Source organism: Nerophis lumbriciformis, linkage group LG04 (assembly GCF_033978685.3).
Source record: "Nerophis lumbriciformis linkage group LG04, RoL_Nlum_v2.1, whole genome shotgun sequence".
Taxonomy (NCBI): domain Eukaryota; kingdom Metazoa; phylum Chordata; class Actinopteri; order Syngnathiformes; family Syngnathidae; genus Nerophis; species Nerophis lumbriciformis.
Genome location: NC_084551.2, coordinates 33,406,568 through 33,430,033, shown reverse-complemented (window position 1 = coordinate 33,430,033; position 23,466 = coordinate 33,406,568). Strand labels below are relative to the sequence as shown.

Below are 23,466 nucleotides of genomic sequence, written 5' to 3'. Positions count from 1 at the left end.
GATGGCGGAAGCGGCTATCGAACCCGCAACCCTCAAGTTGCTGGCACGGCCACTCTACCAACCGAGCTATACCGCCCAGAACAGCCCGTATCACCCCCATTTTATTCAGTCATCAGTGGCTTCCAGTTAAATTCTGCATTGAGTTTAACATTTTAGTCCTGACATTCTGTGTTGCATGGTGGGGCCCCTCAGTACATCACTTGCTATGGCCCAACTCTTTAGGGCGCAGCCTCCGGTCTTCAGGCCAGGGTATTCTAAAGATCCCGAAAAATTGTTTTAAAATCCATGGAGACCTGGCATTCCAGGCTATAGCGCCCAGGCTCTGGAACAATTTGCACCAGTCCTTTTGTGATCTTGACGGTGTTAACACTTTTAAGAAACTAAGAAACATTTGGAAACTTCTCTTTTTAGTAAAGCTTTTAGTTAATGCAACGTTTAACTATAATTTTTAATCCCATTTGTATCCTTTTTATGATGTTGCCCCTGTTTTAAATCGAATTGTTTTACTTTACCTATGTTTTGTACAGCGCTTTGGGATTTTATCTGTGAAAAGCGCTTTATAAATAAAATGTACTTACCGTATTTTTCGGACTATAAGTCGCAGTTTTTTTCATAGTTTGGCCGGGCTCCAGTGCGACTTATATGTTTTTTTCCTTCTTTATTATGCATTTTCGGCAGGTGCGACTTATACTCCGGTGCGACTTATACTCCGAAAAATACGGTACTTACTTAGCAAACTCATCCCGCGGGCCGGGTAAAACCTGTTCGCGGGCCTGATCCGGCCTGTGGGCCGTATGTTTGACACACCTGGCCTAAACCCTTTCGGTCTGTAAAATTGTCAATTTATGAATGTAAAACGGTTTATTTTGTTTTTGACCGAATAAATAATAAACTTAACTAAACTAACAAACAAAATGCTAAAATTAATAGACTATCAGTGAAACACAAAACATGCAAAACCTTGGTCAAAAGATTTCAGTACTTTTTGATCACATGCAACAATACCGCGATAACCGGGATGATTTCGGTCATAAAAACTGTGATATGAAATGTTCTTATTGTTAATCCCTATTTATACTGTTTTATTAACAAATGCGCTATAAGAACCAAGTGTTGTGAAGTTGACAGCAGTGAAGATTTGTAGACGCATCAGAACCAAGGATAGCCTGGATGGGGAATACTTCTGAGAAGAAACCTGTTGTCTTTGACTTCTGTTAGCTAGAAATAGCATGCCGCTGACACATGGTGTCCAGGGACCCAAAACGGCTGACGTGCTGAGCTGTTCTAGTCACTGTCGTTCTGCAATCTCTGCACTGGACAGAGATGTGCATGCATATGTGTGTCTTGAACATGTGTGTGTGTATGACTGGGTTTGATGAAGGATGGCACCTACGGACTCTGCTTTGCTGTGCTGTCCTAAATCAGTTAGAGCTATGGATTAGTTACAGCATGGTATGATGGATCTTTGGCTTTATCAAACCTTTTTCCTCACAATTCTCACAATGCTTGTTTATTAACGGGGCCCCTCACGCTCCTAATTGGCCTTCATAGACATACTGGTTTGTCACCACTTGGCTCATAACCGTGCACATTCTTTAAGATAATGGCAAACAAAAACACTGGGCCTCGTCGCCATGGATCTGGTGTGCAGGATACATCCAACTAAGGGAAAATATTGTTCGGTCTTAGGAGACAGACTCTCACTTTACCAATTTCAATTCTTGGACACATTGTTTTCCTGCTTTTCCCCCCTCCAACTAGAAATTATAGAGTCCCCATAATGAGAAGTTATGTGAAATGTTGTAAAATACAGGTTCCTCCTCGGTGCCTGTCAAAGGGCCTTCAAATACTTGGTACACATTGTTATGCACAGTTGCGGCTTTGCCGTTTGGACTTTTGTCTCACAGCAGACGAGTCCAATAACTGTGAGCCAACTGTTTTCTTCATGAAAATTACTGTTGCAATTTGTCATAAGTGGATCGACAATGTCACATTCATCTAAATCATGTCGTAGGAATAAAGTACCGTATGGCTTGTTTAGCATCCTCTATTGGCTAACTCTCTCTTTCCCATTCCAATGAGCACAGTTCAGACAGATAGCACTTTTGAACGTTAAATTGCATAGTGTTTATTTTTAGTCTGCCTGGTCAGTGGACCACAGCACGGTGGTTGAAGGGAGAGGCTAAGGCTCAGTGTGTGAGCGTACAACTTGAGGTTCCCTCTCTGGACTCGGTCACAACTTAGGGCCACCAGGGGTTCAAATCCTGGGTGGGGGCACAGCTGAGTAAACGCTCATTACTGTTGATGCCATTGTTTACGTCTGCCCACTGGACCCATGGGAATACCTGGAATCTGCCACAAACGTTGATCATTTCTAAAACTACAGTACATGTACTAGTATTTTATTTATATATATATATATATATATATATATATATACGGTATATATATATATATATAGCTAGAATTCACTGAAATTCAAGTATTTCTTATATATATATATATATATATATATATATATATATATATATATATATATATATATATATAAGAAATACTTGAATTTCAGTGTTCATTTATTTACACATATACACACACATAACACTCATCTACTCATTGTTGAGTTAAGGGTTGAATTGTCCATCCTTGTTCTATTCTCTGTCACTATTTTTCATGTAGATGTTATTCTCACATATGCATGTACAGTAGATGGCAGCATTGTCCTGTTTAAGAGTGTCACAACATTGCTGTTTACGGCAGACGAACTGCTTTACGGTAGACGAAAGCGTGACTGCTGTTGTTGTGTGTTGTTACCGCGCTGGGAGGACGTTAATGAAACTGCCTAACAATAAACCCACATAAGAAACCAAGAACTCGCCCTCCATCATTCTACAGTTATGACATGATTGGGCAGGCACGCTATTTATATTGTGGGAAAGTGGACGTGAAAACAGTTCAGGTCCACATGGAGCTGGAGGGGGCGTGGCCTCCAGCTCGGCCTGAATTTCAGGAGATTTTCAGGAGAAAATTTGTCCCGGGAGGTTTTCGGGAGAGGCACTGAATTTCGGGAGTCTCCCGGAAAATCCGGGAGGGTTGGCAAGTATGACACACACGAGCCTTAAAGGGCAAATGCACTTTTTAAAACAAACTAAATCCTAATTCACAATCTTCATGTGAGTCAGAAACAGACCTCTTTCTTTTTTCTGTGTGTTTTAAATAGTGAACATTTTTTATGTGCAGTTCTGAAAAATGTAATACTGGATACCTTACATTAATGTTGGCGTATATAATCATCATACTGATACTTCAAATGTTCAAGATTATTAAATTATTACATTTTTGATCACAATTATACTCAGACCAAAAGACAGGATGGTGATCTTTTCCTCTGTCTTTGAAGCATGTGGTTATATGACAGTTTCCCATTTCTTTACACAGTCTTTTGCATTGTCATTGAACTCTGCGAGATCTTTTAAGCTGCACTGGTTGGGTAGCAGAGGACCGACAAGGCAGTGCTGCATCGTGTGGTCCTCTTCTCCGCATTCGCAGGTGGTTGGGCCGGTTTTGTAGCCCCATCTGGCCATAGCAGCTTTTGATCGCCCTGTTCCTGTTCTCAGGCGGTTTAGTGTCTTCCACTGGACCCATGGTGTTTCTGACCCGGGGGGCAGGTCTTCAGAAGGGGGGATTCCTATGTCAATAGGAAGGGGGTCTTTCTCTAATTTTTGTATCCATAGCTGGAGTCTGGTTTCTTCCCGAGATGTTGTTAGGGGCTGGACATTGCTGAGGAAGCTTCTCCTTGACTTCAGACGTTGGGCTGAGGGTTCACGTCCATAGAGGAGGTGGCGTTCATCACCGGTAGCTTTTGTGAACTCTACTCGGCTGGCAACTTCCCGTCTCACGTCTGCAGGGGCAATGCCAGCCAGGAGATGTAGGTTGTTCAGATTGGTAGGCTGGTGATGTAACAATATCAGTTAAATATTACAATTATTTCTTACTGTTGGCTCTGATTTAAATCCTTTGGTTTAACCCTGAAAGTCCTCCTGTGTCCAGGGACTTGTTTTCTGAGTTTGTAACAATTAACAAACAAAATATTTTGTAATAATAAAAAATATCAATCTAACCATTGTAGTATCGACCATATTCTGATACTATATTGAAATTACTGGCATCTCGCCCACCTTTGTTTACATTACAGAGTTCTATTTTGCAGTTAGCGATTAGCATATCCTCCCACAATGTGTAGCATAGCATATTTAGCTATTCCCTGTCCTCCAGATGACAACTTTTACGAATATTCGTTTTTTTTGACCCAATAGAGGCAAAGATTGTTGACTTAGAAGTGGCTTTGCACTGTGGAGGGAAATTAGCCGCTCGCGAGAAGGCTATGGTGCGTTGAGGATGCGTTTGTTTGCTAGTCGTTGTCAAATCTGCGGGACACAGCACGATTGTGTCATTAAAGGGGGTCTACACTTTTTTGAGAATTTTGTTCACAATCTTTATGAAAGACATGACCGATGAAGGATTTTTTTTAGTGCATTCCAAATATTAGATAAACGTAAATGAAAGTACGCTTACAGCGGAGCCAATGGAAGGTTGTCTATTTCGCTCAAAAAATTAAAAAAATAACCATTTAAAAACCGCCAACAATACTCCGTTCACATAACGTGACTTGAATATTAACCAAGTATTGGTGATGTTGTTATTATAAGCACTAACGCAGATCAACTATTTATAGCGGCGCCAAGATCCCTTCTGTGTCTGCCTATGTTTACATCATCGAGTGGTATGCTGCTTCCTCGCTTCTTTGCTCCCAGTAAGGATATTCTAGATCATACATCATGCATCTCCATACTTGCCAACCTTGAGACCTCCGAATTCGGGAGATGGGGCGGGGGGTGTTGAGGTAGGGGAGGGGGTGGTAGCGGGGAGTGTATATATTTTCAAGTATTTCTTCTATATATATATATATATATATATATATATAAATATAAATAATCCGTTCATGAATGAGTATATCCGTTCGACCACCGTGTTCAATGGAGAATTCTGATCTACAAAATGTGCAGGCAGCATACCCCTTCCCCTTCCAGCTGTCCTGGATGAACTGAAATTATTTTTTCCAATCATTTTGGAACTTGCAAGCGCACTTAAATGGGTTGTACTTGTATAGCGCTTTTCTACCTTCAAGGTACTCAAAGCGCTTTGACACTACTTCCACATTTACCCATTCACACACACATTCACACACTGATGGAGGGAGCTGCCATGCAAGGCGCTACCAGCACCCATCAGGAGCAAGGGTGAAGTGTCTTGCTCAGGACACAACGGACATGACGAGGTTGGTACTAGGTGGGGATTGAACCAGGGACCCTCGGGTTGCGCACGGCCACTGCGCCACGCCGTCCCACTTCTTTTTCTTACTCGTCGTCGCCATGACTGTCTCTTCTTCGTTCTTCTGCTTCGTCTCTGTTATGTTTTTGGACATTACTACTTGCCGTCGTTTTGAAGCAATGCATGATGGGAATCCGGATGTTGTGTGTCAGTGTATTAACGTGCCGGCTGGAATAAACACACGCTGAGAAATAGCTCCGTGCCTGCCTACTTTATGGGTTATAGATAAACTTATGGATAACCGAGACATATATAATAGTCTTTTTTTCAGGTGAGAGAAGATGCTAAAGGCAGTGCCTTTAAGGTACGGCCCCAATATTGTTGTCCGGGTGGAAATGGGGAGAAATTCAGGAGAATGGTTGCCCCGGGAGATTTTCGGGAGGGGCACTGAAATTCGGGAGTCTCCCGGGAAAATCGTGAGGGTTGGCAAGTATGTGCATCTCACCTGAATAGTAGAAGAACGAGGACGTATTCTGATAAGTTGCTACACTCTGACAGCCATTTAAGACCCAAAACTGGCGAAGACAACACGAAAATACACTTGATCGGATGTATTTAATATTTAGAATGCAAAAAAAATAACATCCATCGCCATGTCTTTCATAATGATTGTGAACGATAGGCAACATTTCAAAAAAGTGCAGTTTCCCTTTAACATGGGTTAGCAAAATATAACAATAGTATTAAAAGCTCTACCGTTGGCTAAATGTATGCCATTAATATCGTCTATTGTTTATATTGCAAAGCCAACCTTGTCGGAGGTTTTCAGAGGGCAGAATAGATCGTATCCCCATTACTTGCATTGTTAGCCACCTCTTACTAGCAGTTTTTTACTCTTTTTTTTTTTTTTTTTTTTTTTTTTTAGGGGAAGATGCATGTTCTTGCCTGACATAAGGATTGAGGACGATAGACAAAATTCCCTTAAAATGCAATTCACCTTTAAGTAAAAGTTTCTAATGTTGATGATGTGAACGATACACTGGCTTGTAAAAAGGAGAATATAGTGCCGCACAAGCACCGAATGTTCTCTGTGCTCTCTCGTAATTGTTGTTTTTATTTGTTTCCTGCATTGAACAAAGAGAGCGCAATCTACCAAGTCAAATTCCTTGTGTGTGAAAAACATATTTAGCCAATAAATCTGATTCTGACAGATGGTTGACAACAATCTGATGCAGTTCAGTATGTTTATATACTTCAAATTAATAATATTAGAGTATGCTTGACTTACGACCAGTTTTATGGCAACAAGTGCACTTTTCTATTCGCCAGAGTGGTTACCCACCTTGCAATGCCAAACTGTACCACAGGGGATGCTAAAGAGGACCTGTAACAACCATTCTCTGTTATAAGTGGATAATTAGTATCACTCTTGCTAGCTATATAATGTTTGTGGATAAAAGTAGTTGTAGTTACTGATACCATACTTGCCAACCTTGAGACCTCCAAATTCGGGAGATGGGGCGAGGGGGGTTGAGTTGTGGGGGGCGGGGTTTGGTGGTAGCGGGGGTGTATATTGTAGCCCGGAAAAGTTAGGGCTGCAAGGGATTCTGGTTATTTGTTCTGTTGTGTTTTTGTGTTACGGTGCGGATGTTCTCCCGAAATGTGTTTGTCATTCTTGTTTGGTGTGGGTTCACAGTGTGGCGCATATTTGTAACAGTGTTAAAGTTGTTTATACGACCACCCTCAGTGTGACCTGTATGGCTGTTGACCAAGTATGTCTTGCAGTCACTTACGTGTGTCCGTAGAAGCCGCATACAACATGTGACTGGGCCGGCACGCTGTTTGTATGGAGAAAAAGCGGACGCGACGACAGGTTGCAGAGGACGCTAAAGGCAGTGCCATCACGGCACGCCCTCAATATTGTTGTCCGAGTGAAAATCGGGAGAAATTCGGGAGAATGGTTGCCCTGGGAGATTTTCGGTAGGGGCACTGAAATTCGGGAGTCTCCCGGAAAAATCGGGAGTGTTGGCAAGTATGACTGATACGACTACAAAACCCAAAACTAGTGAAGTTGGCACGTTGTGTAAATCGTAAATAAAAACAGAATACAGTTATTTGCTAATCCTTTTCAACTTATATTCAATTGAATAGACTGCAAAGACAAGATACTTAACGTTTGAACTGGAAAACGTTATTTTTTGCAAATATTAGCTAATTTGGAATTTGATGCCTGCAACATGTTTAAAAAAAGCTGCCACAAGTGGCAAAAAAGTTGAGGTGCAACAATACTTGCCAAACTTGAGACCTCCAAATTCGGGAGATTGAGGGGGTGGGCGTGGCCGGGGGCGGGGTTAAGGGGGAGGAGTATATTTATAGCTAGAATTCACTGAAATTAAAGTATTTCTTATACCGGTATATACAGGTAAAAGCCAGTAAATTAGAATATTTTGAAAAACTTGATTTATTTCAGTAATTGCATTCAAAAGGTGTAACTTGTACATTATATTTATTCATTGCACACAGACTGATGCATTCAATGTTTATTTCATTTAATTTTGATGATTTGAAGTGGCAACAAATGAAAATCCAAAATTCCGTGTGTCACAAAATTAGAATATTACTTAAGGCTAATACAAAAAAGGGATTTTTAGAAATGTTGGCCAACTGAAAAGTATGAAAATGAAAAATATGAGCATGTACAATACTCAATACTTGGTTGGAGCTCCTTTTGCCTCAATTACTGCGTTAATGCGGCGTGGCATGGAGTCGATGAGTTTCTGGCACTGCTCAGGTGTTATGAGAGCCCAGGTTGCTCTGATAGTGGCCTTCAACTCTTCTGCATTTTTGGGTCTGGCATTCTGCATCTTCCTTTTCACAATACCCCACAGATTTTCTATGGGGCTAAGGTCAGGGGAGTTGGCGGGCCAATTTAGAACAGAAATACCATGGTCCGTAAACCAGGCACGGGTAGATTTTGCGCTGTGTGCAGGTGCCAAGTCCTGTTGGAACTTGAAATCTCCATCTCCATAGAGCAGGTCAGCAGCAGGAAGCATGAAGTGCTCTAAAACTTGCTGGTAGACTGCTGCGTTGACCCTGGATCTCAGGAAACAGAGTGGACCGACACCAGCAGATGACATGGCACCCCAAACCATCACTGATGGTGGAAACTTTACACTAGACTTCAGGCAACGTGGATCCTGTGCCTCTCCTGTCTTCCTCCAGACTCTGGGACCTCGATTTCCAAAGGAAATGCAAAATTTGCTTTCGTCAGAAAACATGACTTTGGACCACTCAGCAGCAGTCCAGCTCTTGTTTTCCTTAGCCCAGGTGAGACGCTTTTCGCGCTGTTTCTTGGTCAACAGTGGCTTGACACGAGTTATGCGGCAGTTGAAACCCATGTCTTTCAAGCGTCTCTTGGTGGTGGATCTTGAAGCACTGACTCCAGCAGCTGTCCACTCCTTCTGAATCTCCCCCACATTTTTGAATGGGTTTTTTTTCACAATCTTGACCAGGGCGCGGTGATCCCTATCGCTTGTACACTTTTTCTGACCACAGTTTTTCCTTCCCTTTGCCTCTCCATTAATGTGTTTGGACACAGAGCTCTGAGAACAGCCAGCCTCTTCAGCAATAACCTTTTGTGTCTTTCCCTCCTTGTGCAATGTGTCGATGGTTGCCTTTTGGACAGCTGTCAAATCTGAAGTCTTCCCCATGTTTGTGTAGGCTTCAGAACTGGACTGAGAGACCATTTAAAGCCCTTTGCAGGTGTTTTGAGTTAATCAGCTGATCAGTTTGTGGCACCAGGTGTCTTCAAAATTTAACCCTTACACAATATTCTAATTTTGTGACACACGGAATTTTGGATTTTCATTTGTTGCCACTTCAAATCATCAAAATTAAATGAAATAAACATTTGAATGCATCAGTCTGTGTGCAATGAATAAATATAATGTACAAGTTACACCTTTTGAATGCAATTACTGAAATAAATCAAGTTTTTAAAAATATTCTAATTTGCTGGCTTTTACCTGTGTGTGTGTGTGTGTGTGTGTGTGTGTATATATATATATATATATATATATATATATATATTACAGTAAACAGTAATGATGAGTTGTTCTACTAATTGTACTGTACTTGTTGCTTACTTAAAAAAAAAAATAACACTTACCTTTCACTATTGGAGTAGCTTTTGTTCTGCCATTTGAGTACTGGCGAGCAATCTCTGAATCCGGGAACATATCCTTCACGGATTTGTTGAAAACATCCGCAAATGAGAACAGAATTTTGCTTGCAAGGTGGCCCACAATACTGCGTTGCCGCCGCCTTGTGCTTCTCTGACCATTCATGAGTGACTATATCCATTCGGCCACCATGTTATGGGTTATAGATAAACCTATAGATAACGGAAACATATATAATAGTCTCCTTTTCAGGTGAGAGGACGCTAAAAGCAGTGCCTTTAAGGTACGCCCCCAATATTGTTTGTCCGGCTGGAAATTTTGGATATTACAACTTGCCATAGTTTTGAAGCAATGCATGATGGGAATCCGGATGTTGTGTGTCAGTGTATTAACGTGCCAGCTGGAATAAACACATGCTGAGAAATAGCTCTGGCCTGCCTACTTTATGGGTTATAGATAAACCTATGGATAACGGAGACATATATAATAGTCTCCTTTTCAGGTGAGAGACGACGCTAAAGGCAGTGCCTTTAAGGCACGCCCCCAATATAGTTGTCCGGCTGGAAATCGGGAGATTTTCGGGAGAATGGTTGTCCCGGGAGATTTTCGGGAGAGGCACTGAAATTCGGGAGTCTCCCGGATAATTCGGGAGGGTTGGCAAGTATGACGGTGCAACTTCACTGGTTTTGGGTTTTGTACATAGTAAGACGGAATATGTTTAAAAGTGTATAAAGCTGAGTTCAAATCATTAGCGTTACATCAAACTGCCCAGTTTTCTATTTAGTCAATACATGCAATAATTCTCCATAATAATCATACCAAACTGGAGCTATTACAGAGCAGCAGAAGCATCTTAGACGCCCAAAAACGTTCCCTCTGTTCGGTGATTTAGTGTCTTCTTTGTCACATCTTCCATGCGACTGTCACTCACTGATTAGCTAAAGTTAGTCTTTAGGCACAAATAAATAGTCAGTCTTACTTTAGTGTGTATGTCTTGAAAAGCGCTCCCATCCCTTTTCTTGTTTAGTTCCCTTCTCTGTATCTGCCTCTTTCTATTGCCCACTTTGGGGTAAGAACAGTAATCGTAATACGATTGTCACCCCCAGGGAGGTAATAGGATCACAGTCCTGTGCATATGTTGACTCTGCCCCTAATACAGTCCTTTTAAAATGTCTTTAACAAGTGGGATTTCAAGGTCATGGTTCTGGCAAACATTCCAGGATAATGTAAATGATATGATCATAACTTTTCCTGCTATTTCTTTCGTGCTCTTCTTCATATGTTAAAGACAATCAGATCAATATTTATTCTTCTGTTGGCAAATTATTTTTGCTTATTTCAAGTAATATAGCCCAGATTTTCACATAAATATGACCTAAAATAAGAAAAATGGTCAAATATAGAAAATGCCTGATAAGAAAAAAAACATTTTGAGTAAAAAAAACAAAACACCTTTGGCCTTGATTTTATAGGCCATTCTACGAAATTAGTTAGATTTTTTTTTTGTTGCAACCTCTTAAAATAAACTTACATTCTGTAATTTCTTTCATCTCTAAATCTGATAATGATACTCAACATCGTTATTGCCTTTTTTCAGGAAAAATTCGTTTTTCTACAAAGTTTTTGAAACTGCTCCACCATTGAATGAGGACATGTTTAGTCATATACTTTGCAGATCACATTGAATCCTCCAAATGCCATTAGTTATTGGAAATAAAACTTCAGTAGGGGTGTCTCGATACAGCTTTTTCATTTCTATTGTAGAGTTTTGAGTTTTGGCCCATACTGATGTTAATCCGATACGATATCAGCCAGAATCATTGTACACACATTTATTATGCTGTGGTGTGGAATGTTAGATACATGTTTAATCAGGTAAACTTACTCAGAACAATGGTATGTACAAAACCCATTTCCATATGAGTTGGGAAATTGTGTTAGATGTAAATATAAACGGAATACAATGATTTGCAAATCCTTTTCAACCCATATTCAATTGAATGCACTACAAAGACAAGATATTTGATGTTCAAACTCATAAACTTTTTATTTTTTTTTTGCAAATAATAATTAACTTAGAATTTCATGGCTGCAACACGTGCCAAAGTAGTTGGGAAAGGGCATGTTCACCACTGTGTTACATGGCCTTTCCTTTTAACAACACTCAGTAAACGTTTGGGAACTGAGGAGACACATTTTTTAAGCTTCTCAGGTGGAATTCTTTCCCATTCTTGCTTGATGTACAGCTTGAGTTGTTCAACAGTCCGGGGGTCTCCGTTGTGGTATTTTAGACTTCATAATGCGCCACACATTTTCAATGGGAGACAGGTCTGGACTACAGGCAGGCCAGTCTAGTACCCGCACTCTTTTACTATAAAGCCACGTTGATGCAACACGTGGCTTGGCATTGTCTTGCTGAAATAAGCAGGGGCGTCCATGGTGACGTTGCTTGGATGGCAAAATATGTTGCTCCAAAACCTGTATGTACCTTTCAGCATTAATGGCGCCTTCACAGATGTGCAAGTTACCCATGTCTTGGGCACTAATGCACTCCCATACCATCACAGATGCTGGCTTTTCAACTTTGCGCCTATAACAATCCGGATGGTTCTTTTCCTCTTTGGTCCGGATGACACGACGTCCACAGTTTCCAAAAACAATTTGAAATGTGAACACTTTTCCACTTTGTATCAGTCCATCTTAGATGAGCTCAGGCCCAGTGAAGCTGACGGCGTTTCTGGGTGTTGTTGATAAAAGGTTTTCGCCTTGCATAGGAGAGTTTTAACTTGCACTTACAGATGTAGCGACCAGCTGTAGTTACTGACAGTGGGTTTTTGAAGTGTTCCTGAGCCCATGTGGTGATATCCTTTACACACTGATGTCGCTTGTTGATGCAGTACAGCCTGAGGGAATCGAAGGTCACGGGCTTAGCTGCTTACGTGCAGAGATTTCTCCAGATTCTCTGAACCCTTTGATGATGTTACGGACCGTAGATGGTGAAATCCCTAAATTCCTTGCAATAACTGGTTGAGAGAGGTTTTTCTTAAACTGTTCAACAATTTGCTCACGCATTTCTTGACAAAGTAGTGACCCTCGCCCCATCCTTGTTTGTGAATGACTGAGCATTTCATGGAATCTACTTTTATACCCAATCATGGCACCCACCTGTACCCAATATGTCTGTTCACCTGTGGGATGTTCCAAATAAGTGTTTGATGAGCATTCCTCAACTTTATCAGTATTTATTGCCACCTTTCCCAACTTCTTTGTCACGTGTTGCTGGCATCAAATTCTAAAGTTAATGATTTGCAAAAAAAAAAAAAGTTTATCAGTTTGAACATCAAATATGTTGTCTTTGTAGCATATTCAACTGAATATGGGTTGAAAAGGATTTGCAAATCATTGTATTCCGTTTATATTTACATCTAACACAATGGTATTTTTTAAATGCCGTTCGGTTTTTTTCACATGGAATACACATTATTAAAATATTTCTTATGTGAAAAAAAAAATTCCAGTGAGTATTTGTTGCGTCTTGAGCAGAGTAAGTGTAGCCTCTCTACAGTAAAAAGTAATATCATTGTACCTGTAGATGCACGGCAGGACTGCTTCTAAAATGCCCATAAAAAGTGGTAGATGTCTCCTGCTTGTTTGAAAACATAGCAAGACAACCACAGGTAGGAGCATGATGTGCAGTCAATGAGTGTCTCCATGGTGATACTTTCCACAGTACCTTAATTGTTACAACACGCCTACTAGTACACACTAATTTATAGATGGCACATGCTGTTTACCGCGTGATATTTGGTTGTTGGAAAATCATGCCCATGGGTTTCATATCTCCGCTTTAGAGTCACCCTGAGTCATGTGACTTTAACGCTGCAAACCAGCTGATGAAAAGCCCTAAAGACCAGACACTTCTCACCTGCTCTCCAGAACCATGTTGTGTGACAATATGATAAGAGACAGACAGCCATGCTGCTCCTAGATCTGACATTAATTGCTGACAGGAGCTGATAAGAAGCCCTTTTGGGGTCAAGGGCAGATGAGACGTGAATCTAAACTAAGTGTGGGGCATTTGGTCACTGTCACATGACTAATGTCCCAAGGTCACTGATTTCTCATCCTCCCTGTTCGAGGTCATAAAGTTTTGTTTGATGGGGTTTTAATCAGGGTTCTGCACAGCACAACATACACAACCCAAAACCAGTGAGGTTGGCACGTTGTATAAATCGTGAATAAAAACAGAATCCTATGATTTGCAAATCCTTTTCAACTTATATTCAATTGAATAGACTGCAAAGACAAGATATTTAATGTTTGAACTGAGGAACAAAATTTTTTTTGGCAAATAATCATTAACTTAGAATTTAATGGCAGCAACACATTGCAAAAGAGTTGGCACAGGGGAAATTTTACCACTGTGTTACATGGCCTTTCCTTTTAACAACACTCAATAAATGTTTGGGAACTGAGGAGACCAAATTTTGAAGCTTTTCAGGTGGAATTATTTCCCATTCTTGCTTGATGTACAGCTTAAGTTGTTCAACAGTCCAGGGTCTCTGTTGTGGTATTTTAGGCTTCATATTGCCCCACACATTTTTAATGGGAGACAGGTCTGGACTACAGGCAGGCCAGTCTGGTACCCGCACTCTTTTACTATAAAGCCACACTGTTGTAACACGTGGCTTGGCATTGTCTTGCTGAAATAAGCAATATAACGTTGCTTGGAAGGCAACATAAGTTGTTCCAAAACCTGTATGTACCTTTCAGCATTAATGGTACCTTTACAGAAGTGTAAGTTACCCATGCCTCTTACACTAATACACCCGCATACCATCACAGATGCTGGCTTTTCAACATTGCGCCTAGAACAGTCCAGATGCTTTTTTTCCTCTTTGGTCCGGAGGACACTATGTCCACGGTTTCCAAAAACAATTTGAAATGTGGACTCGTCAGACTACAGAACACTTTTCCACTTTGCATCAGTCCATCTTAGATGAGCTTGGGCAACAGCGAAGCCAGCAGCATTTCTGGGTGTTGTTGATAAAGGGCTTTGGCTTTGCATAGTAGAGTTTTAACTTGCACTTACAGATGTAGCGACCAACTGACAGTGGTTTTCTGAAGTGTTCCTGAGCCCATGTGGTGATATCCTTTACACACTGATGTCGCTTTTTGATGCAATACTGCCGAGGGATCGAAGGTCCATAATATCATCGCTTGCGTGTAGTGATTTCTCCAGATTCTCTGAACCTTTTGATGATATTACGGACCATAGATGGTGGAATCCCTAAATTCCTTTCAATAGCTCATTGAGAAATGTTCTTAAACTGTTGGACAATTTTCTCACGCATTTGTTGACAAAGTGATGACCCTCGCCCCATCTTTGTTTGTGAATGACTGAGCATTTCATGGAATCTACTTTTATACCCAATCATGACACCCACATGTTCCCATTTAGCCTGTTCACCTGTGTTATGTTCCAAATAAGTGTTTGATGAGCATTCCTCAACTTTCTCAGTCTTTTTTGCCACTTGTGCCAGCTTTTTTTAAACATGTTACAGGCATCAAATTCCAAATGAGCTACTATTTGCAAAAAATAAAGTTTACCAGTTTGAACGTTAAGTATCTTGTCTTTGCAGTCTATTCAATTGAATATAGGTTGAAAAGGATTTGCAAATCATTGTATTCTGTTTTTATTTACCATTTACACACCGTGCCAACTTCACTGGTTTTGGGTTTTGTACATCCAAGTTTGCTTTTATAGAACTTGTTGGTGCAATGGCAACAGCCTTCCCACACAGTAGGAGGCATGGAATTATACAAAAGTTGACCAATTAAGATTGAGGATGTACTAATGGATTAATTAATTGATTAAAAAAAAAAAGAAGCTGATCTTCTAATTCTGTTTTCTTCTCCCCACTGCAGCCTGATGACTGTGCTCTGCAGTTGTCCCACAATGGAAGTTATCTGGACTTGGAGTCCACTCTGGCAGAGCAAAAAGACGAACTGGAGGGATTTCATCAAGACGGCGGGTAAGAACCGTCATGGATGTCAAAATTGTCAGTGATAATTTCCCAACTCTGTCTCTGTCCTTGGTGGCACACAGCATTAATGCATTGGTTTAGTAAGGCCGACATACAGACCCCCCCACCCCCAATAAAAACCCAAAAAATTAATAACGGACCAATTTTTTTCTCCTTCATTTGTTTTAACCCAAAAAAGGATTTAATTAAACTCAGGCGTGAGTAAAATACTGTGGTGTAAATATTGTAAAATAAGTGAGTGGTAATTAACTTCATGTCTCACATTTTTTAAAGTGTTTTCTGTCATACAAGTGGAGGAAGAAGTTAATCTTGTTATGAGTTAAATAAAATAACACACTTTGATAATGCGTGATTATTTGCAAAAAATAATTATTAAGCTGTAAGTCAAAACTTGAGTATAATATAATTGTGTACAGACTCTTTGATGACGACTTCTCGTCATGTACTGACATAAGACAGCTCGCTTAGTGACATGTTTTCCATATTGTACTAAGTAGCCGAGACACACGTGCCTACTTTACCTCTCTACTTTCCATTTATGGTTCTATAGTTATAACGCTTTTCCTATTTACCATGCCAGGTACAATTTCTCTGGTGACATCACAAAAATGGCTAACTACACTTGTGGAGTTAATCATCTATTCATTATTATTATTTGATCAAAGTTTTATGCAACACGATGGGTTTTGTTTACATCCATCCATCCATCCATTTTCTACTGCTTGTCCCGTTCGGGGTCGCGGGGGATGCTGGAGCCTATCTTAGCTGCATTCGGGCAGAAGGCGGGGTACACCCTGGACAAGTCGCCACCTCATCACAGGGCCAACACAGATAGACAGACAACATTCACACTCACATTCACACACTAGGGCCAATTTAGTGTTGCCAATCAGCCTATCCCCAGGTGCATGTCTTTGGAGGTGGGAGGAAGCAGGTAACCAGTACCAAATTTAAATCAGTACTTCAAATAAGGAAAACATACACATTTTTGTAAATTAAAAAACTATGCCTTTTAATTTTCATGGCATTTTGTGACATTCAAGTTGAACCTACTAGTAATTGAAATACTGCAATTATATGAATTAAAAATGATACTTAAGTAGCATATTTAAAAATAGGAAATAAACTCCAAGCATATTATCATATTTAGGACAGTAATACATATAAAGAACATGCAAAAAACACGTTTTAATGTTGATGCTCATAATTCTGGGGGTTCATGAATGCAACCGTGCTACCTAATTGGTGCATAATGAGGAAGTCATGTGTTGTGGCTACTGGCTAGCTTAATGCTCTGGTACTCGCTAGCGGTCTTCTGCGGGCTGCAATTGGCTTGTTAAGATCTGCACCAAAGTTTAAAAATAGCGTCAGACTCTGTGGGCTTCTGTCATCTATCAATCAAAGTTTATTTATATAGCCCTTAATCACAAGTGTCTCAAAGGGCTGCACAAGCCACAACGACCCCCTCGGCTCAGATCCCACATGGACGCTACAATACTTACAAGATGTTACTTGTGGTATATCACCGCTAAGCACTTGTTGAGTTTGCGTTCATTTAGACTTAGACAAACTGTATTGATCCGCAGGGGAAACTGTTTGACACACAGTACCTCAATTGTAAATTGATGGAAAACAAAAAGGAGCTACTTTGATCTGCTGCCACTCTTTCAGGCGCACATTAAAATCACTTGGTTGCAGTGCAGGGTCAACAAATCCACAAAGAACAAGGCAAAAACAAGAGAAAACAAGAGGAAGGGACATAAGAGCTGATGCAACCTGTTGCCACCTGAGCACTGCCGTTTTTACATACAGCCACAAAAGTCAAACGCAAAGAAAATCCATCCATTTATCCATCCGTTTTCTACCGCTTGTCCCTCTCGGGGTCGCGGTGGGTTGATCATAGGGCCATTACAGATAGACAGACAACCATTCGGCCGCTTGTATCCGAGATCTTATTCTTTCGGTCATGACCCACACTTCATGACCATAGGTGAGAGTAGGAATGTAGATAGCTCGGTAGACCGAGAGCTTTGCCTTCTGGCTCAGCTCTCGTTTCGTCACAACAGTGCGTCTACCAAGCTATCTACATTCCTACTCTCACCTATGGTCATGAAGTGTGGGTCATGACCGAAAGAATAAGATTTCGGATACAAGCGGCCGAAATGAGTTTCCTCAGAAGGGTGGCTGGCATCTCCCTTAGAGATAGGGTGATAAGTTCAGTCACCCGAGAGAGACTCGGAGTAGAGCCGCTGCTCCTTCGCTTGGAAAGGAGCCAGCTTAGGTGGTTAGGGCATCTCGTGCGGATGCCTCACGAGCGTCTCCCTAGGGAGGTCTTCGTTGCACGTCCCACTGGGAGGAGACCCCGCGGTAGAACATCTGATGAGAAGTCCAATAGCTTCTTTTTTTGGTCTGGTTACTTCTGATTATATTAGCACCGGTGCCAATATTGAACCGGGTTTTGGTGCACATCTGTATTCAGAAATATATGTCCCTATAAAATTGTGTTGAATTCTGTCTTGTTAACAGTAATTAGCCCTTCCAAAATTAAAAAAAAGTCCTTTTCGTAGAGGTCGCCATATTTCGGCACTATAATTATGATTATAAATGTATTATTTATGCATTTTTATTTGTTATATTGTATATTGTTAAATCATGAATAGGGCAGCACGGTGTAGGAGGGGTTAGTGCATGTGCCTCACAATACGAAGGTCCTGAGTAGACCTGAGTTCAATCCCGGGCTCGGGATCTTTCTGTGTGGAGTTTGCATGTTCTCCCCATGACTGCGTGGGTTCCCTCCGGGTACTCCGGCTTCCTCCCACCTCCAAAGACATGTACCTGGGGATAGTTTGATTGGCAACACTAAATTGGCCCTAGTGTGTGAATGTGAGTGTGAATGTTGTCTGTCTATCTGTGTTGGCCCTGCGATGAGGTGGCGACTTGTCCAGGGTGTACCCCGCCTTCCGCCTGATTGTAGCTGAGATAGGCTCCAGCGCCCCCCGCGACCCCAAAGGGAATAAGCCGTAGAAAATGGATGGATGGATGGATAAATCATGAATCAATTATTTTTAATTATGTATAAAGGGGTCCTCCTTTGGTTATTACTCATTTTAGCTGCTGCTTCATTTACGGTTTTTAGATGTTAGTGCACTACAAACTATACGCGAAAACTGTAGTTGGCTGTGTACCTACTTAGTGAGCAGGCATCTTTACAACCACAGAATGTTCAGACACTTTGCCCCAGTCGCCATAAACTTGTGACTCAAAGTCTGTCTACTCATTCATTTCTATGGTTGACAATGTTGCCGGCTGACGGCCGCTCTGTATAAATATTATTGTCTCTCCTGATTTATTAATCTACTTGTAAATGTCCTCATCTTCACTGGTTACTCTCTGCTGTACTGCCGTTACAATTAGACTTCTGTAGAAGTGTACAAAGCATTTGTTATTTCTTGTTTCACTACTTCACATTCAAGCTAGCTTCACGTCACGGTTAGCATATTCTACTCCTTCCTAGGGTGACCATTTCCATGATACCAAAAAGGAGGACATTATGCGGCATATCAATAAATTACTATGGTGTACATAGGACTCTGGTATACTCTTATTTATAGTACAATTTTGAGTGGTTTAAAGATTATGTTTGTGTGGCTGAATAGGAAAAAATATTAAAGTCAAGTGTTTGTTAACAGTATTTGTATTTATTCAATACATTGTGGTGTTCAAAAAGTGACCACTGAGATGAATCTTTTCAAGTGCAGAGTGCCACAAAGCATAACATGTGTGGACTTAAATGTAGTTAACATATATAATTAAAAAAAAATGCCACAAAAATTTTTCCACATCAACATCAAGGCTGCTTGCTGCATATCTGGTTGCGTTATGCAGAATATGGGCCAAACAGTTTGCAGGGAGCACATCTTTTTGGCTCAGTTTCAGCTTCTGATACACTGTTATGTTTGCCACAATTGACACTGGCATTGTCTGCTGCATATGCAGACATGTTTTTCACCTCTAAGCCAGACATCTCAAATTTTGCCAGCAGCTGGTTTGTTATGGCTTCTGACGTTTCGTTGCTGTCACTATAAAAATCCAACAGGACATGTTGGATGCCTTCATCAAAGTGAAAATACCTTACCACAATGGGAAAACACTTGTTTGGTCCTTTATTTGAGGCGTCGGTTGCTACGGAAAAGGGTAGGTTGTTTTCTTTTATGTAGTCGGTATGTTCCTGTACCGAATAGTGAGCGATGACGTTCTCGCACAATGCTTTGGCTTTTGTTCGGCCACAGGCCATCCCTTTAGCTGTGGGATAGTCACTGAAAATCTCCCGGTCCACTTTCATGCCGCAGTCTAAACTTCTGTAGGACTGGTGATGCTTTACAGCAGTGGTTCTCAACCTTTTTTCAGTGATGTACCCCCTGTGAACATTTTTTTAATTCAAGTGCCCCCTAATCAGAGCAAAGCATTTTTGGTTGAAAAAAAGAGATAAAGAAGTAAAATACAGCACTATGTCATCAGTTTCTGATTTATTAAATTGTATAACAGTGCAAAATATTGCTCATTTGTAGTGGTCTTTCTTAAACTATTTGGAAAAAAATATGTAAAATAACTAAAAACTTGTTGAAAAATAAACAAGTGATTCAATTATAAATAAAGATTTCTACACATAGAAGTAATCATCAACTTAAAGTGCCCTCTTTGGGGATTGTAATAGAGATCCACCTGGATTCAGGAACTTAATTCTAAACATTTCTTCACAAAAAAAGAAATCTTTAACATCAATATTTATGGAACATGTCTACAAAAAATCTAGCTGTCAACACTGAATATTGCATTGTTGCATTTCTTTTCACAGTTCTTTTTGACAGACATTTTAGTGAGGGTCAAACCATCATGGCATGGGGGAAACTCTGGGTTTATGGTAATGAATGGAATAGCCGACTTGATTTGATGTTCAGTTTATGAACTTACATTACATTACATACCCCCAGGGTACCATTTGAGAACCACTGCTTTACAGCATGGTACACCTTGCACAGCTCCACAGCAGTTATCTTGTCATCCAGGGGCGACGAAACTTCATGAAAAAATGTCCTCATTGAAGAGGTACCTGCCGCATGTTTATTACTTTTATGTTTATCCGTACCCGCATGCCGTTCAATTGCAGCTTTCCCCTGACTACTTACGTCGACATCACATCGACAAAGTGTGCAGAAGCCATGGAATGAGTCTCGGCTGCTTTTCGTTATAAATTCGTGCTCTTTTATCCATTCAGAATTAAACGAGGTCTTGCGTTTTGGCATGATGCTAACTTTCTGTCAATGTTATGCCGCAGCAGCACATGGACCCTTGTTTACTTTTTTAACCAATGATAAGCAGATTTGTATCCGACACAGCTCTTAGCCAATCATTTGATACGTTACTGCGTTGGGGGCATTTTTTACGGTCTTTGATTGGCTATCGCGCTGCAGCCCAGCAAAGATGAAAAAACTCCGCTCTTCAAGCCTAGTGCCTCAAAAAGGAGGACAAATACGTGTCCGGCTTGAAGCTGCGCCGGACGCCGGACAGGGCATTATAAATCCGGACTGTCCGGCCTAAATCCGGACACCTGGTCACCCTACTCCTTCCTCCTCCCTGTGTCCGCCAGATCTGCATTTCATAACTGCCTGTATGACTTTAACATATGTAAATAATCGATATTTCAATCAATCAATCAAAGTTTATTTATATAGCCCTTAATCACAAGTGTCTCAAAGGGCTGCACGAGCCACAACGACATCTTCGGCTCAGATCCCACATCAGGGCAAGAAAAAACTCAACCCAATGGGCTACAATGAGAAACCTTGGGCGACCGGTACAATGGTTTTGATTGATTGATTGAGACTTTTATTAGTAGGTTGCACAGTGAAGTACATATTCCGTACAATTGACCACTAAATGGTAACACCCGAATAAGTCGGGGCCCACTTAAATTGATTCATGATACAGATATATACTATCATATATACTATCATCATAATACAGTCATCACACAAGATAATCATCAGGGTGTATACATTGAATTATTTACATTATTTACAATTCGGGGTGTGGTGGGGGGTTAGGTTTGGTTGTTATCATCAGTCATCAACAATTGAGAACAGAGAAATGGATATTGAAACAGTGTAGGTCTGACTTGGTAGGATATGTACAGCAAGTAGTGGACATAGAGAGAGAGAGAGAGAGATCAGAAGGCATAAGAAAAGTATCTACATTTGATTGTTTACATTTGATTATTAACAATCCGGGGAGGGTGTTAGTTTAGGGTTGAAGTTGCCTGGAGGTGTACTTTTATTGCGGTTTTGAAGGAGGATAGAGATGCCCTTTCTTTTATACCTGTTGGGAGCGCATTCCACATTGATGTGGCATAGAAATAGAATGAGTTAGGACCTTTTGTTAGATCGGAATCTGGGTTTAACGTGGTTAGTGGAGCTCCCCCTGGTGTTGTGGTTATGGCGGTCATTTACGTTAAGGAAGTAGTTTGACATGTACTTCGGTATCAGGGAGGTGTAGCGGATTTTATAGACTAGGCTCAATGCAAGTTGTTTTACTCTGTCCTCCACCCTGAGCCAGCCCACTTTGGAGAAGTGGGTAGGAGTGAGGTGGGATTTGGGGTGGAGGTCTAGAAGTAATCTGACTAGCTTGTTCTGGGATGTTTGGAGTTTAGATTTGAGGGTTTTGGAGGTGCTAGGGTCCGGGTACGTCAAGTGGATCTAGTTAATAGTGAGCTAGTCCAGTCCATAGTGGGACCAGCAGAGGATCATCTTGAGTGGAGACAAGTCAGCATTGCAGAGACGTCCCCAACTATATAGACAACTATATTTGTTGATATTTGTCCATCGATTCAGCATTGTCCACGTTCTAATCGTGATGCATCAACAAATCAATCATTTTCCCCACCTCTACTTGTTAGTGTGAAACACTGAATTGTGTACCAATTATTATTATTCAGAATTCTACGTTTTTGTTTCCAGTACAAAACCTGGTCATCCTACCCACTTATAAGGTGTCGACATGTCGGGAGAGTAATTGCCCTCATCACAATTCCCTTTGCCTCAGTGTTCTCATTAGAAGTGAGTCCACCGCACAATTCTCCGCATCGAATATGTTTCATCTTGACATCATTTTTAGACCTGGATGAAGAAGAGAAAGATTGAAAATTATGTTCTTTTCATTGACATTTTTGGTCAGCTTTTTAAAAAAAATTTTTTTATTGACTCCATATGTTTTATTTAGTGTGGAGTGTGTTGATGTATCCACTCACTGGGGAGGATCACAGTCCTAGAGGCTGGCATGAGCCTTCCCGGTCGGCTGGACCACAAACATGTATGGGGTTTATTTATTCAACGTGTATTTTGCGTGTGCATGGCGTCTTTATCAGGGCCCCCAGCCCCCAAATTCCGAGTGAAGTGCGATGGTTTGTAGCTCATGGGAAGGCGGTGGGAGCTGTGAGGTTAAATTGGTCCACGTCCTCCCGCCTCACAGATCCAGCCTGCCAGGCCGCACGTCTTGCCAGCTGGCACAGGCACGTATAGATGTGTGCCATTAAACCCACACTGTTGTCTGAGGAGGCTGGGGCAGGGGGGGTGAAGGTGGTCAGCCAGTAATTTTGTAAAAATAGGGCAGTAGACTTCCTGGCTTTTTATGGCTATGATATGTGCACACTGCAAAAACTGAAATCTAAGTAAGATTAAGTATCTCAAATAAAGGTGATATTTGCTTATTTTCTGTCTGATTAGATAATTATTCTCACTAAGCAGTGTTTTACTTGTTTAAAGGGTTTTGGTCCTAAATGATCTCAGTAAGATATTACAGCTTGTTGCTGAGATTTTATGACCTATATTGAATAAAACATGCTTGAAACTAGA

General features: G+C 40.9%; 1 protein-coding gene across 6 annotated transcripts in view; it reads left to right on the top strand.

The window, feature by feature from the left end:
* fhod3b (formin homology 2 domain containing 3b) overlaps positions 1 to 23,466 on the top strand; it is a 255,607-nt gene that overhangs the window by 11,948 nt on the left and 220,193 nt on the right. For all 6 annotated transcript variants that reach the window (XM_061953218.1, XM_061953209.1, XM_061953201.1 and 3 more), the window contains one exon: positions 15,441 to 15,547. In XM_061953218.1, coding sequence (XP_061809202.1) covers positions 15,441 to 15,547 — 107 coding nt within the window. The remainder of the gene's footprint in view (positions 1 to 15,440; positions 15,548 to 23,466) is intronic.